The 13,722-nt window shown below is 46.5% G+C and overlaps 1 protein-coding gene across 7 annotated transcripts in view; it reads right to left on the bottom strand.

Annotated features, from left to right (window-relative positions):
- SEZ6L (seizure related 6 homolog like) overlaps window positions 1-13,722 on the bottom strand; it is a 227,920-nt gene that overhangs the window by 49,013 nt on the left and 165,185 nt on the right. For all 7 annotated transcript variants that reach the window (XM_053589782.1, XM_053589783.1, XM_053589784.1 and 4 more), the window contains exons 8-9: window positions 13,465-13,659; window positions 11,876-12,014 (exon numbers count right to left, since the gene is read on the bottom strand). In XM_053589782.1, the coding sequence (XP_053445757.1) occupies window positions 11,876-12,014; window positions 13,465-13,659 (334 nt within the window). The remainder of the gene's footprint in view (window positions 1-11,875; window positions 12,015-13,464; window positions 13,660-13,722) is intronic.

Genomic DNA, 13,722 nt, shown 5'->3' with positions numbered 1-13,722 from the left:
TCTTATCTCCAGACCTCTGATAATTGAATGAAATATTAGCCATGTGGTGGGCCTGCAATAAACACTTGTTGGTTAGTAGGCACACGAGCACAGTGTACGTCAGGAATTCATAAAACAAGCAGTTGTGGCTCCCCACGATGTCAGGGTAATTGCATCCGAATGCCTGGAACTTGTAGGTGTACCTCAGTAAGGCAATGTCCCACCTCAGACAGGGGACGGTCCCCTGCCACAGCTGCTCTTGTAATCATCAAAGCTGAGAAGAGGGTGGTGAGGAGGAAGACAGGTGTGTGTGGTGAAGGACCTATCTCCAGTGTTTGTGTTTACAAGTTACCACCGTGATCTCCTATAAACTGTAGGGAAGGGGCAGGGAATCCATCAGGTGGGCTACCTGGATAGCACCTGTGTAAGAATCATTCCTACAGTCCCACTTACACCACAAGCTCAGAGGAATCAGCCCTTGTGTGTGTGTATGTGTGTAATTGCATAATGGAGCTCATGAGCCGCGGAAGGGATTAATCATCGTCATCATCGTCATTACAGCTGTCAAGTAAATGGTTGAGTGTGTGTATCGGGCCCTTGCTGAGTGCTTCTATTAATGGCTTTGTTTCATCCTCTCAAAAATTCTTAAGAGATGAGTGTCACTATTATTTTCATTAGGAAGATAAAAAACTGAGTTTCAGAGAAGTAATGTGACTTACCCAAGGTCACACAGCCATTAGGTAAAAGGTTTGGGACTAGAACCCAAGACTTCCTACTGTTGGCAAAGGCTGTTTCCTCTCCCTGAGAAAACTCAGAATCTTTCCAGAGTGTCTCCCGTATGTCAAAAGCATTGTGTGGAGGAAGAAATATTTTCTGATCTTTCTATATGCTAAGGCACCAAGCCCTAGGTACAGGTCTTATCTCTTATTCTTCCTAGCTTTGGGAAAGTAGACAAGTTCCTTCATCTCTCCAAGGCTCAGTTTGCTCATCTGTAAAATGGGCACCATTATGTCCATCTCACAGGATCATTGAACATGATTTCATTTGGAGCTTGGAACTGGAACTAGAAGACCTGATTTCTAATCGCCATTCTTTTGGAGTTGTAGTATCTCAAAGGCCAAAATAGTCTCAAAGCTTGGTCCTTCTCTGTATTCACACCATACATCTGAGCTGGCCCTTGCTTTGTGACTAGTGATATAATATAGCAGACATAATGCTCTGCTATTTCCTCATGTAGGCTCAAGAAACCTTGAATGCTTCCCTTCATTCTCCTGAAATCCTGTCCTGTCACCGTGGGAACAAGTCCAAGCTAGCAATTGGAGGATAGAGACATGAGGAGCAGAGGGGAGCCATCCCAGTCTAGATGGATCCTAGACATCCAACAGACAACTTACCCCTAAGTGCATGAGAAAGGCCAACCAAGATCAGCAGAACTGACTACCCACAGACCCCTGTGTGAGCCCAGCTGACAGCAGAAGAACTGTGCTGACCTGTAGACACGTGAGCAATTATACACACTTGCTGTTTTATGCCATTGTGTTTGGGGTGGTTTGTTACACAGCAAAAGCTGACTGATAGAGTGGTCCTGTAGCAGTCTCTTCCCATCTCTGGGACTCAGTTTTCTCATCAGCACCATGATAGAATTTGGGTTCCCACCAACTTTGCTGTTCCTTTCCTTACAAATTTTGGCTCTGGGGAAATCCTGTCTCTCTCTTCTAATGGGCTGGAAAACCTGGGTTCAACTAGCTTTATTTTTATCATGGTCATTTCTCCCATGATTTCTGCTGATAGCTAGAAATCCTTTCTCCTGGGACCAATATTGCCTCAACTCTTGAATCCCCCTTCTCCTTGCCTGGCTCTCAGGTGGAATTCTTGCAGCCCAAAGCACCTATATCTCTGTTTGAAGAACTGAAGTGCCTCTGCAGAAGGCACTTAAGTTTTAGGGCTTGGAATTAACTTAGCACAGAACAGGTTGGCAGCAGCCAAAGAGAAATACTCTGCGGCTATCAATCATATGGTTACTGGGGTTTGTTATTCGGTCCTTTTATTTCTAGCTAGAGATCTGTACAGGGGCCCATAAACAGAGAGTGATGTTGGGACGAGGCTCTGCATTAAAGCCAAGGAAGGTGAGCTGGAGCTTGGTTGAGACTCTTTAGAGACGTATGTATGAGGTCTGACAATTAAGGTTGCAAACTCATTCCAGAAAAAGTGCTACCATACCTCACTGCTGAATCTCCCTCCAGTCACCTTTGAGGTACTCCCCTCGGGAAGCTGTGCACTGACTCAAGCACCCTTAAAAGCATTTTTGGAACTCTTTTTCCGGCATGACCATCAAAGCTGTCATCATCATAGGAGGTCTGACAATTAAGTTCGAGAACTTGCCACCATGCGCTTGTCTGGGCAGCACTGTACAGACAATTAGGTAAGGTCTCATAACTTTGGTCTATCAGGGTCTCAGAGCTGTGTTTGTGTTGGTATATGGTGGTGTCTTGCTGAGTGGCAGTCATTATTATCGTTGGGTGTTTTGTGTATCATACGATGACAACTCTGATGCTCATTCCAGAAAAAGAGTTCCAAAATTGCTTTGAAGGGTGGACTAGGCACTTGAGTCAGTGCCTAGCTTCCCAAGGGGAGTACCTCAAAGGTGACCGGAGTGCTATTCAGCAGTGAAGTGTGAAGCGTTTTTTCTAGGATGAGTTTGCAAACTTAATTGTCAGACCTCTGAGTGTCTGCAGTAGATGCTCAGGAATGGGAAGGGGCACCTCTCTGAGCCTCAATTTCTTCTTCTGTAAAATGAGGCGAGGAATTTTCCCCTTGTAGAGAACCTCACTACCATTTATGGTGTGGCTATGACACTGGCTTTGGCCTTGGCAGTTCCTCGCTATGTTGATATTGGATAATCAATTTTATGTCTCTCAACTTCCATCTCCTCATCTGTAAAAAGGGATAGTCACACTGAGATTACACACGAGGTATTATACAGGGTACTAATATCACACTAGAGAGTTAAGTGAGTTAATACAGGTAAAGCACTCAGTCCCTGGCATATCGTAAATACTTAATGAATGGTAGGCTTTGATTTCTAACCAATGAGATCATGTACACCAAACTTGTAGCATACAGTCTGAAATGTGGTAGGGGTTAAAATAGTTTTAGCTGATGATTATCTGTCTGTTTCGTGCCAGAAGCCTTATGATATTTATGCTATTTTAGTTTTTTAATGTTATTTAATTTTATTATATAATTAACTTATACACTCACTCTCTTGTATTTGATAGGTATTTATTGAGCACTTTCTATGTGACAAAGTGAGCAAAATATTCCATCGTGAGGCAGTATTACCACCATCAATAATCTGCCCACAGCCACAGAGCTGGTGAACAGCAGGATAAGAATTTAAATTTAGTCTTTTTGACACTAGAATTTTTTATGTCTTTTTTGCCACGCAGCATTTTCAAGGTTGGGGCCCCTGGGCTGAGCTTTTGCAGCCATGTACAGGTTGTTTTTTGGGTCCTAACTCTTGCTGTTGGGTGCTTGGTAAGTTACTTTTCCTCTCTGGGCCTCTCCAAGCTTTTCGATTCTGTGATACCTTCACAAATAATTCCTTAGTTTTCTTATTTTCTTGCCCATAATTTATTTTCTGGGGAGGCAGGGGAGAGAGAGAGCGATTGAGATCTCCTTAGGATTTAAAAGGCTTATTATGTTCAGTTGTGTTTTGAGGGTAACAGGCAGATTCCTGATGGAGCTGGGAAGTCTGCGGGAGGTTAGGAAGGCATTTTTGGTGTGAAAGAAGTTAAGCCTGGGGCTTCCTGGCTCATTGCAACATTATACCGTCCTTCTCGCCGCCAACCCTGCACATAAGCAATGAAAGGCAGATAGATCTGCTTTGTTTTGTTTTCTGTATTTTTTTTTTTTTTGAGACAGAGTCTCTCTGTTGTCCTGCCTAGACTGCTGTGGCATTAACCTAGCTCACAGCAACCTCAAACTCCTGCCAAGAGATCCTCCTGCCTCAGGCCTCCTGAGTAGCTGGGACTACAGACACTCTACACAACACCTGGCTAATTTTTCGATTTTTAGTGGTGACAGGGTTTCTTTTTGCTCGTGCTGGTCTAAAACTCATGACTTCAAGTGACCTCCCGCCTTGGCCTCCCAGAGTGCTAGAATTACAGGTGTGAGCTACCGTGCCCAGCCCAAGGTGCACAGTTCTTACTGCTTCAATTCGGAGCATCCATCCCACGCCTAACAGTGATAGTCTTCACGGCCCTGATCCTTCTCGCATGACACCCCCCACCCCCATTATAGCTTGGCCAACTGACTTTCTTCAAAATTCTGCCTGGATGTCACCCTCTCTGTGACATTTCCGTGCAGAGATAAATCAGTGCACCTCTACCTCCCCAGCCCATCCTCCAAGCCATAGCCATTTGCTTTCATTTTTCCAGGTTGTCTGCTCGTGCCTCTTCTTCCCTATGTGAACTTTGAGCTCCTGCAGGCCTGGTAGCCTCTCTGCATTATTGCTAAGACATACAGCTCATCCCCCACCTCGCCCTGTAGAAGCCTGTGCAGGTCAGGGAAAGTGGAGGCTATGGCGTATGCTCAACCTTTGTTAGCTATGCGACCTGAGGGAACCACTTAACCTCTCTGTGCTGTCATCATCCAATCCATAAAGTGGTGTTGCTAATATCTGCCTTGTCGGAGGATTCCTGATAATCATAGTTTCCATTTATGAAGCACCAACTATGTGCCAGATACCATGCGATGTGCTTTGCATACATTATCTCTAATTTGAGTAATTACCCTTCTGTAATTATCTCTACTCACATTAGCTCTAATTTATGTAATTATTATCTCTACATAATAATATTCACATTCTTTTTTGCTCATGGACATAAACTATGCAGCTTAGGGCCTAACGCATAGTAGGCTCTTAAAGGGTGACTAGTGAGAACCACTGTCTTTATGCCCACAGCATCAACAGACTGCTAGCAGACGAGGAGGGGAAAAAGGTCCCCTTTTGCCTGGCCCACGTGGCTCATGTCCTCATTCATGACTCAGCAAACCTTGCCCAGCGCCCACTATGGGCCACCTACCCCGCTCAGTCTGCCGTGCAAACTCCTTCCCCCTCGTTGATGTGATAAATAACAATTGTAAACACTTAGGAGTGCTGAGGGGTCCGGAGGACGGAATTATTTTTACTATCAAACCCAAGTTGGTTTACTAAAACTGTCAGTGGAAACCAAGCAAGATAAATTAAACCCAGCAGCTCTTGGGCCTCACATAACCCTGGCTGGTGAGATGCTCTGTGGGAGGGAGGAGGTGCCAAGCCCAGATGCCACTCTGCCAAGTGTGTGCCAGAGCTTGTCAGAGCAAGCCTTGGGCTGGTGACCAGAGGACTCGGTTCCCTTTGGCAAAGCTTTAATCCCTTTTAGTGCTTAAGACCCTTTCCCTGCTGCCCAGTTTGGGAAAGCCCAGATTCCGTAATGCGGCCTTCGAGGCCCTCCTGCATCCCACTAACTCCCCGGATGTCCTATTTTATTGATGAGTCATTGAGCCCCAGAAACATAGGCAGGGCCGTGGAGACATGGCAAGCAGGGTTCAAATTTGAGCCTCAATCATAAGCACTCTTCCCCCTCCCTGAGCCCCAGTTTACTAATCTGTAAAATGGAGATAATAACAGAACCACTGTATCTGCTTGTTATGAGGATACCTAGGACGTAAGTGCCTGGGATGTCTTAAGTGTAAGCACATATTAAGTGTCATGGACAAATAAGAGAGCTGTTGTTTTCCTGCCTCTGGACCTCAGCACATTCTCTTCCTTTTGGCTGCAGCACCGTTCCCCTCCATCTTGGCCCACTTTCTCTCTCTTTTTCTGGTCTCAGCACAGATTAGGGTTTCTCTCCTTCATCACTATTGACATTTTCTCAGGTGGGGGGCTGCTCTGTGCATTGCTGGATGCTGGGTAACCAACCTCTCTGGCCTCTACCCACCAAATGCCAGGAGCACCCTCCAGTCCACCCTCCAACTGTCACAACCAGAGAAGCCTTCAGATATCAGAGCGTGTCCCCTGGGGCAAAATTGAGACCCTCTGATGTAGAGATTACTTTTCCAGGAAAGCTTTTCCTGCTTCTGCACCCCCAAGGGCCCTGCATTTCCTCTCGTGCACACCAGGTCCGCTTACGACGCGGCTCCCTGGGCAGGACCCCATTTGACTTTCTTCCCACCAGTGTTCACCCACAATGCCTGCTACCTAGTAGGTGCTCAAAAACATTTGTGGAATAGAATTGAACTTGCTTAATGACAATAGTCACAGCCCTCACAACATGTCTATGGTGGATGAAGCTGAAACTGAATCAATTCTGATGTTGCTGCAAGTTCGCAGGTGGGACGATGTTGGTTGCTTTGTCCTTGGGAGGGCACAGTGTTGCCTGAGGGAGAGCAGTGCCCTCTTCACTGGCTCCATACTGACCCTGGCTGTGGATACACCACCACTTTCAGGTTGGCTTAGCATTTGGTACCCCGATTATTCAGAAAAACAGTATGGCCTCCCCATACTTCACCCTACTTGGTCCCCAAACTCTCCCAGCTGATTTGAACATCACTGGACTTGGGGCCCTCTGAAGTCCTCCCACTCTAGATACTCTGATTCTGAGGTCTTTGATGGTGGATGCTTTGATATTAAAACTCTATAAAACCTCTCGATGGTCTTCCGGCTACTGTTACTGAAAGAACCAGACCAGCGCCATCTTAGGAGTTGAGTTTCGCTCTCCTCCCCCCATTTCACTCAGTAAGTTTAACTTTCCAGGCAAGCCCAGGCAATTCCCCCAAATCATGAGACAACTGCCCACCAATCAGGGACCCCCCCACCTGACCAATCCAGAAGCGCCCCCTTTGTTTCAAGATGTGCTCGCCCACCCGCTGCGTGGAACCATAAAAACCCCCTGCTCCAAAGCTTGGGGCTCCTGGCTCTGATCCATTGTAATGGAGACCCCGGGGGCCCAAGCTCGAGCTTGCAATAAAACGGCTTTTTTGCTTTTGCATCGGACTCGGCTCCTTAGTGGTCTTTGTGGGGGATTTAGATATCTGGGCACAACATTACTTTATCTGATAATTTAAAGCCAAAATATTATTTCTTACCAACCAGGTTTCTTATTGTATAATATATGTAAGTTTATTGACAAATGGAGGCCATGTCCCCAGAAGACCTTCCTATATTTGTCTTTTCTCCCCTTTCTTGTACATTGTAGCTGACTAGACGTGAATTTGGGCTTGAATTCTGGCTTTGAAACTTTATGGCTGTATGACTATGACAAGTTACCATTGTTTCATTGGCTTTTATTTATTGAGCCTCTACTATGAGTCATGCATTAGCATCTGTGCTGGGGTTACTGCAGTGAAGACAACAGGAAAAAAATCCTTCTGTTCTCATGGAGGTGACATTCTAAGTAGAGAAGGTGGGAGTTAAAACATTTCAACAGATACAGCAATGTGCAGTGTGCCAGGTGGCAATAAGCATGGGAGATGTGAAGATGAAGAGATACTCAGACGTTTGGGGCAGAACATCCCAGTGGAGGGAAGACAGCAGTGCAAAGGCCCTGAGGTCAGTGTTGTCAAACGAAAAGAGTGAGGAGGGGAGAGAGCCAGATTACATATGGCCTTTTGTAAGAATTTTGGCTCTAACTTTGAATAAAATGCAGAGCTATGGTAGAGTTTTGAGCAGAGCATGATGTGATTTGACTTAACAGAATCTTTTTACAGGATCACTCAGAATGTTAGATTAGAAATAGTCCAAAGGGGACAAATGTGGGAACAGGGAAACCTGAGAGGAGGATGTTGCGATAATCCTGGGAAGAGATGGGGGTATCTTGAACCCGGGAGGCAGCAGAGCAGGTGTCAGAAGCGCTTGGACTCTGGGCATGTTTCGGTTTTTGAATAGACTCAACAGTATTTACCGAGGATTTGGATACAGGATGTGAGAGAAAGAAAAAAATTCCGTTCACAGTGAATGTGCTGGAGCCGGCTGATCCTGGTTTGTGAGGGCAGATTGTTAAGTGCTCAGGCATTTGCTGAGCCTATTATCATTACGTTGGTGTTTTGAAACTGGCTATGGTGGGAATATTTACACCATGGAAATAGGCAAATATTACAAATCAAGATGTAGCCCACCCTCTCCTCCCCTGCTGAGAAATCCAGTTGTTCAGCATTTACCAGCATCCCACGGGGCCAGAGGGACTTCAAGGGGTTACTTAAAATCTTTCAATTACATTTTAATTTTTTTTTTTGCCTGAGCAGATGGTAGAATGGATTACTCCTTACTGAGATGGGACAGATGGAGTAAAATAAGTATCAGGAAGGACAATCTGAGTTTTGATTTCAGATACATTTTGTTTGAGATGCCACTTAGACATCCACATGACTCAGTGAGGCAGTAAGTCAATATATGTTGAATATAATGGCTGGAACTACCTTATAGGATTGCTATGGGAGACAAGTGAGGAAATTTATTTTTTACTAGAAATTCATGTTAGTAAAGACCTTACCAAGAATAAATGCTCAATAATATAAATTTCTTCATTGCCATGATGAGAAAGGGCCATCATCACTACCTAGAGCAAGGGTTGCAAACTGGCAGCTCTCGACTTGAATCCAGTCAGTGGACAGTTTTATTTTTGGGGGCGTGGGGAAGAGTGTTACCTTAAAACATCAAATGTAGATGATTTAGATGGGTCATCACAGGGCCTGCACTCCATACTATTTCACACCATCCCCAATTCCTGTATTTAGGTTACTTGCCGGGCTCTGTAAGGGTTAGAGTTTGTCCTACCCTGGATAATGGCAGCTGTCATTATGCAGAGGAGGAATCTGAGGCCAGAAGAGGCTGGTGTTGGGTCCAGGGCTGTTGATGGCATGGAAAGGGTGAGCTGGGGGATCCTCTCTGCCAGTCAATGCTCACATTTAATGTCGCCAAACAAATGATCAGAAGAGAGAAAGTCTGTCCCTGGAAGGGTCCTCTTCCTTCCTTCTGGTACTGGTGCCAGTGGCCTGGATTTGGGGAAACTTTAATTGCTTGTGTTTCCCAGATCAGCCAGCTCTTCGCGTGAGTGGTGGGAATAAAACCCAATCTGGGGTGAAGCTGGAGGTTAATTGAATATTTGATGCCTAGAAGTGATGAAAGCAGGAGCCCCATTTCCCTGTGTCCTCATCCCAATCTCTGGCACCAAAGAGAGATGTGGGCCAGTCTTATTTAAGCAAAACCACCCTAAACCTTCCCTGCGAGAAGAGAACAGCAGAGCTACACGCAAGAGAGGGGATCACAGACAATTTCTCAGCGTTCAGGGACGGATGACACCCTCTGCAGGAGAAATCGAGCACCCAGGAGTTGATTTTACCTTCTCTTGGCTGAAGACTGAGGTGGCTGCCCAGTGACTTCTGGGAGAGGGAATTCGTAAGCTGGGACTATAAATTTATATTTATCATGAGGCTTCCTAGAGGATGCAGCCTCCAGCAGGCACAGCTTTTAAATGAAGTTTTCTACTTGAAGTTTCACCTAAACTCCTCCCAGATCCTCTCTTTGACCTTTTCCTTCTATAACTCCTACCCAACCACTATGCTCCAGCTATATTAAACCTCCTTTATGCACGGAGGTGGGGCATACTCTTTCACTTCCCCTCTTTGAAGAGGCTGTCTTTGTCATTTGAGACACTCTGCTCCCCCCTCTTGCCTGCCTACCTTCTCTTTCATCCTGGTGGAGAAGTCATCTCTTCCTGGGAGTCCACCCAACTCCACCCCAGCACCCTCAGCTGCCGTCCTCCTCCTCCCTGCTCGACCTGGAGGAGGACACCCCCCACCGCATATGGAGGTGGAGACTTTTCTGTTTTCCTTCTAGTTGTATCTCCGGCACTCATCCTAGGGCTGGCACACAGTAGGTACACAGCCACTATTTCCCCCTAGAGTTAAGAGAGACCATTCCATGCTTTGCCAAAATAAATTTTACCACACCTATGAGAACTTTGCAGGACTTAAAATTGTGCTTGGCTCATAGCAGATACTCAGAAAATACGTCTAGAATGAATGAATGAATGAGCGTCTCCTTCCAGACTCTAGAAGGCAGAAGGGAGGGAACAGGGGAGAGAGGGTGAGCACGTGACTCAGGCCGGGGGTAGAGGCATAAACTCCCTGCTTCCTGTGGCCACAAAACACTGCCGTTCCAAGACCTCCGTTACAGATGAGAAAAACACAGGCCCAGAGGGAAGCCCAAAGCCACAAAGCAGGGAGGTGAAGAGGTTTGTTCTCAGCTTGGCCTGGTCCTTTTCCACAAGGAGCTCTGGAAGTTTTTGACTCCACTGGAATAGAAGCTTTTGGGACAACCTTGGAGAACACTTCTGCTGCCTCTAAGAAACAACCTAAAACGCCAGTCACTAATAATTTGCAGATAGTTCCCTTCTCTCTTGCAAGGCTCCTCTGCAGAGCCAGGCAGCCCTGAGTTCTGTTTCCAGTCTGCTGGGTTTTGGCATCCCCCCTCACCCTCAGCCACTTGGGTCTCCCAGGGAGTCTTTTTATTTTGCTCTCACCAGACACCACCATCTGTCTTTGTCCCCTTCTCACGCTCATCTCACACAGGGCAGTGGAAAGAGCACAGCTGAGAAGCCACAAAACTTAGATCTCAGCTTTGCTACTGGCTAGCTGGGACTTCTCCCTGCACTTCAGCTGTCTTACCCAGACGATGGGGATAATTACCTTCCAGGCAGGGTTCCACATGAGAATTACCTAAGATATAAATGCTTAGACCAATCACTGTTTTATCTGGCCCAGAGCAGGTGCTTCCCTGCTTCCTGTGAGTGTCATCCTCCTGGGGAGGTGGGGGGAATATTCTGGATGAAGCATCTCATGGTTACTCCCTCTGAGAACAGAAAACACAGCTACACTGTCCATTCATTAAACAGTTTTTCATTCATCAATCATTTGCTGAGTCTCTACTATGCATCAGGCTCTGTGTTAGACCCTACAAACAAGTAAATGAGACCCTGACTGGTCTCACTGAGGGAGACAGACAGGAAAATAAACTACCGTAGCACAGTGGGCATGTGTTATAGTGTGCCCTCTTCCTGGCCTCACTGGGCATTCGGGCTTTTGAAAATGTCGTGTTTGCTCTTGCCACAGGGCCTTTGCACATACCATTCCTTTGGTATGCATCACTCCAGCTCATCCTTTAGTTCCAAGCTTTAGGAAGCCTTTTCTGATGGTCCTCTTTATTTCAAATCCCCATTATAGAATCTCATAGTACCACCAGGCTTTCCTTATATTTTTTGTTAAAGTTCCTGTATGCAATTATATATGTGCATACTCATTTAATATGTTTCCTCAGCCCCTGAATTTCTCAAAGATAGGAACTGGGGTGGGGTGCGGAGCAAGATGGCCAACTGGAGCCAGCTTTCCACAGAGGCTCCCATCCTGAAGGAGAGTTAAAGGACAGAAGTTTAGCAAGTAAGCTGATGGTTTGGAGCTGAGCCAAGAGAGAAGGTTGAAAGATGCACATTAACCCTGCTGAGGTAAGCTGTGACCCCAAGGATACAAACAATAGGTACAAAATCCATCACCAAGCGGATAGAGTCCCCTCCCCCATGAGAACGGCCCGCAGTATACTTTCTACAAACAAGTGGGCAGAGTTCAAACATCCTCCCACTTTATCCCACGGGAGAGATCCTCAAAGATAGGGACTAGAGCAGCATCTGCTGCTATCGTTGGTCTCACCAGTTATTTACATAATCCCTGGCCCATTGTAGATGCTTAATTAACATCGGTTGAAAAAATAAAACAAGAGCAATTTCCTCCCCAATCTCTTAAATGTGTCTGGACTGGCAGGGGTGGGGTGGGGGGGAGGTCACCCACGATAAACACTCACAACTGGATATCTAAGAAGATCCGTTTTTCTTCGCCCACATGGATCTTCCAGATACAGTCTTCACCTTCCACGTAAGGCTCTGGCCAGTTTGGGGACAGCACCACCCCAGCCACAGCAGAAAGCTCCCCACCACACATGGCTGTAAAAGACAGATAGATTTTGTTTGTATGGTGAAGTGGCTAAAGGTGTGGGCTGTGCAGTCAGACAGCTATGGGTCTCTGTGGGTCGTGGACAGGTGTTTTCACCTCAGGCAGGCAGCGTGTGTATATGAATAATTAAATGAGAGCTGGCCACCTGCCTGCTCTTTACATCAGGGTTGGTAAAAGTTGGGCTAAGGGTGTTGTAGCTCTTTCAGGACCAAGTGCAGAGCCTAAAGGTCGGACTGAATCCCCAGCTGCCCTTTGCACAGGGTAAGTAGTGTGGCCAAGAGACAGTCACTCAAGTCAGGTGCCCGGGGGCCTGGAGGCCGGTCTTGTATCTGCCACCAATAGGCTTTAGGAGAAGGCATGTAACTGCTTGGAGCCTGAGCTCCATTTCTCTATAAAACTAGGGTAACTGCTGACTTCATTGGATTATTTTGAAGCTCAGTTGAGTTCATGAATGTGAAACGTACAGCACGGTGCCTGGCTCATGGTAGTGCTCAGTAATTTAGATGACTTTACTGTGACAGTTCCTGGCCCTGAACTGGAAGCAGAGATGTGGCCATGGCTGGTGCTTTTTAAATTCCATTTTGTGTTTACTGCTTTGGAAAGTTCTGAACGTGGCAGAGGCCAAAGTACCAATAAATTCCACTCTGTTAAACCAGCACATTTAATATAGGGATCAATCCCTCACCATGGCAAGGCTGTGATTTTATGCCAACTGCCATCCAGGCAGTGGCTGCCAAGAGCAAGAGCAGCCTTTGTTATTCCATGTGCCACCTGGAGATCCAGCCTCAAGGTAGCTCAGTGGATATGGGGAAACAGGCAGGGAGGGACGCTGGGGGCCTGTGTAGGTAAGGGCCCCTACACAGCCAACCTTGTCCAGAGCGTAGATCTCTAAGAACAGGGAGACCTGAGTTCCATTTTTGTCTCTGCCAATGACCTCGATGTGTTCTTAGATGTGTCACTTCATAGCATCAGTCCTTTCATCTGTAAGTGGGACTAATGATATCTGCTTTATAAGATTGTGGAGAGGATGAAATTAGATAATGCACATACAGCCCTTGGCAGAGTGCCGGTAGTGTAGTTATTACACACCAATTAACAGCTATTATTTTTACCACTATTAATGAGATTCAGGACTGCCAAGTGTTGTGGGGTGGGTTGGCACTGCACGAGTATGTGTGCAAGAGGTGTTATGTAGGAGCTGAAGTCCATGCAGGGGTCCGAGATGTGCAGCATCCTTGGAAGAAGGAGCACCTTTTAAAGTTTATCCATTTTGCAATTTTCTCAAGACAAGTAGCAGCCCTGATCCAAAGGGTAGTGAGCCCTGGAAAGGTTTCTAATCCCAATATTGGTCTGTAAATGGGGGACATGCCTGTGAGCTGTGGCTTTAGTCCTCCCATCTGAAGGGTAGAGTCCCTGGGAAGAGGGCAGAGAGCTGCTTACCTCTGCACAGGGGCTCCGTGTCGTTCCAGTACGGGTCCCGGACATTGATGCACTCTATGATGGCCGGGCCCTGCTCCAGGGAGTGGCCAGGGTCACAGGCAAACTCCACTATGGTCCCAATGTTGTAGGTTGGGTCCGATGTGGTGAAGTTCCCATTCTGAATATAAGGCTCATAGCAGTGGCCTTTCTCAAATGCTGGGGTGGGAATACAAAGGGAGACGTCCACTCAGATGAGTCGGGGCCACCCCAGGGTGCTGC

Source organism: Nycticebus coucang, chromosome 4, assembly GCF_027406575.1.
Source record: "Nycticebus coucang isolate mNycCou1 chromosome 4, mNycCou1.pri, whole genome shotgun sequence".
Taxonomy (NCBI): domain Eukaryota; kingdom Metazoa; phylum Chordata; class Mammalia; order Primates; family Lorisidae; genus Nycticebus; species Nycticebus coucang.
The sequence above is the reverse complement of the archived record's forward strand: the minus strand, read 5'-3'. Positions and strand labels throughout refer to the sequence as shown.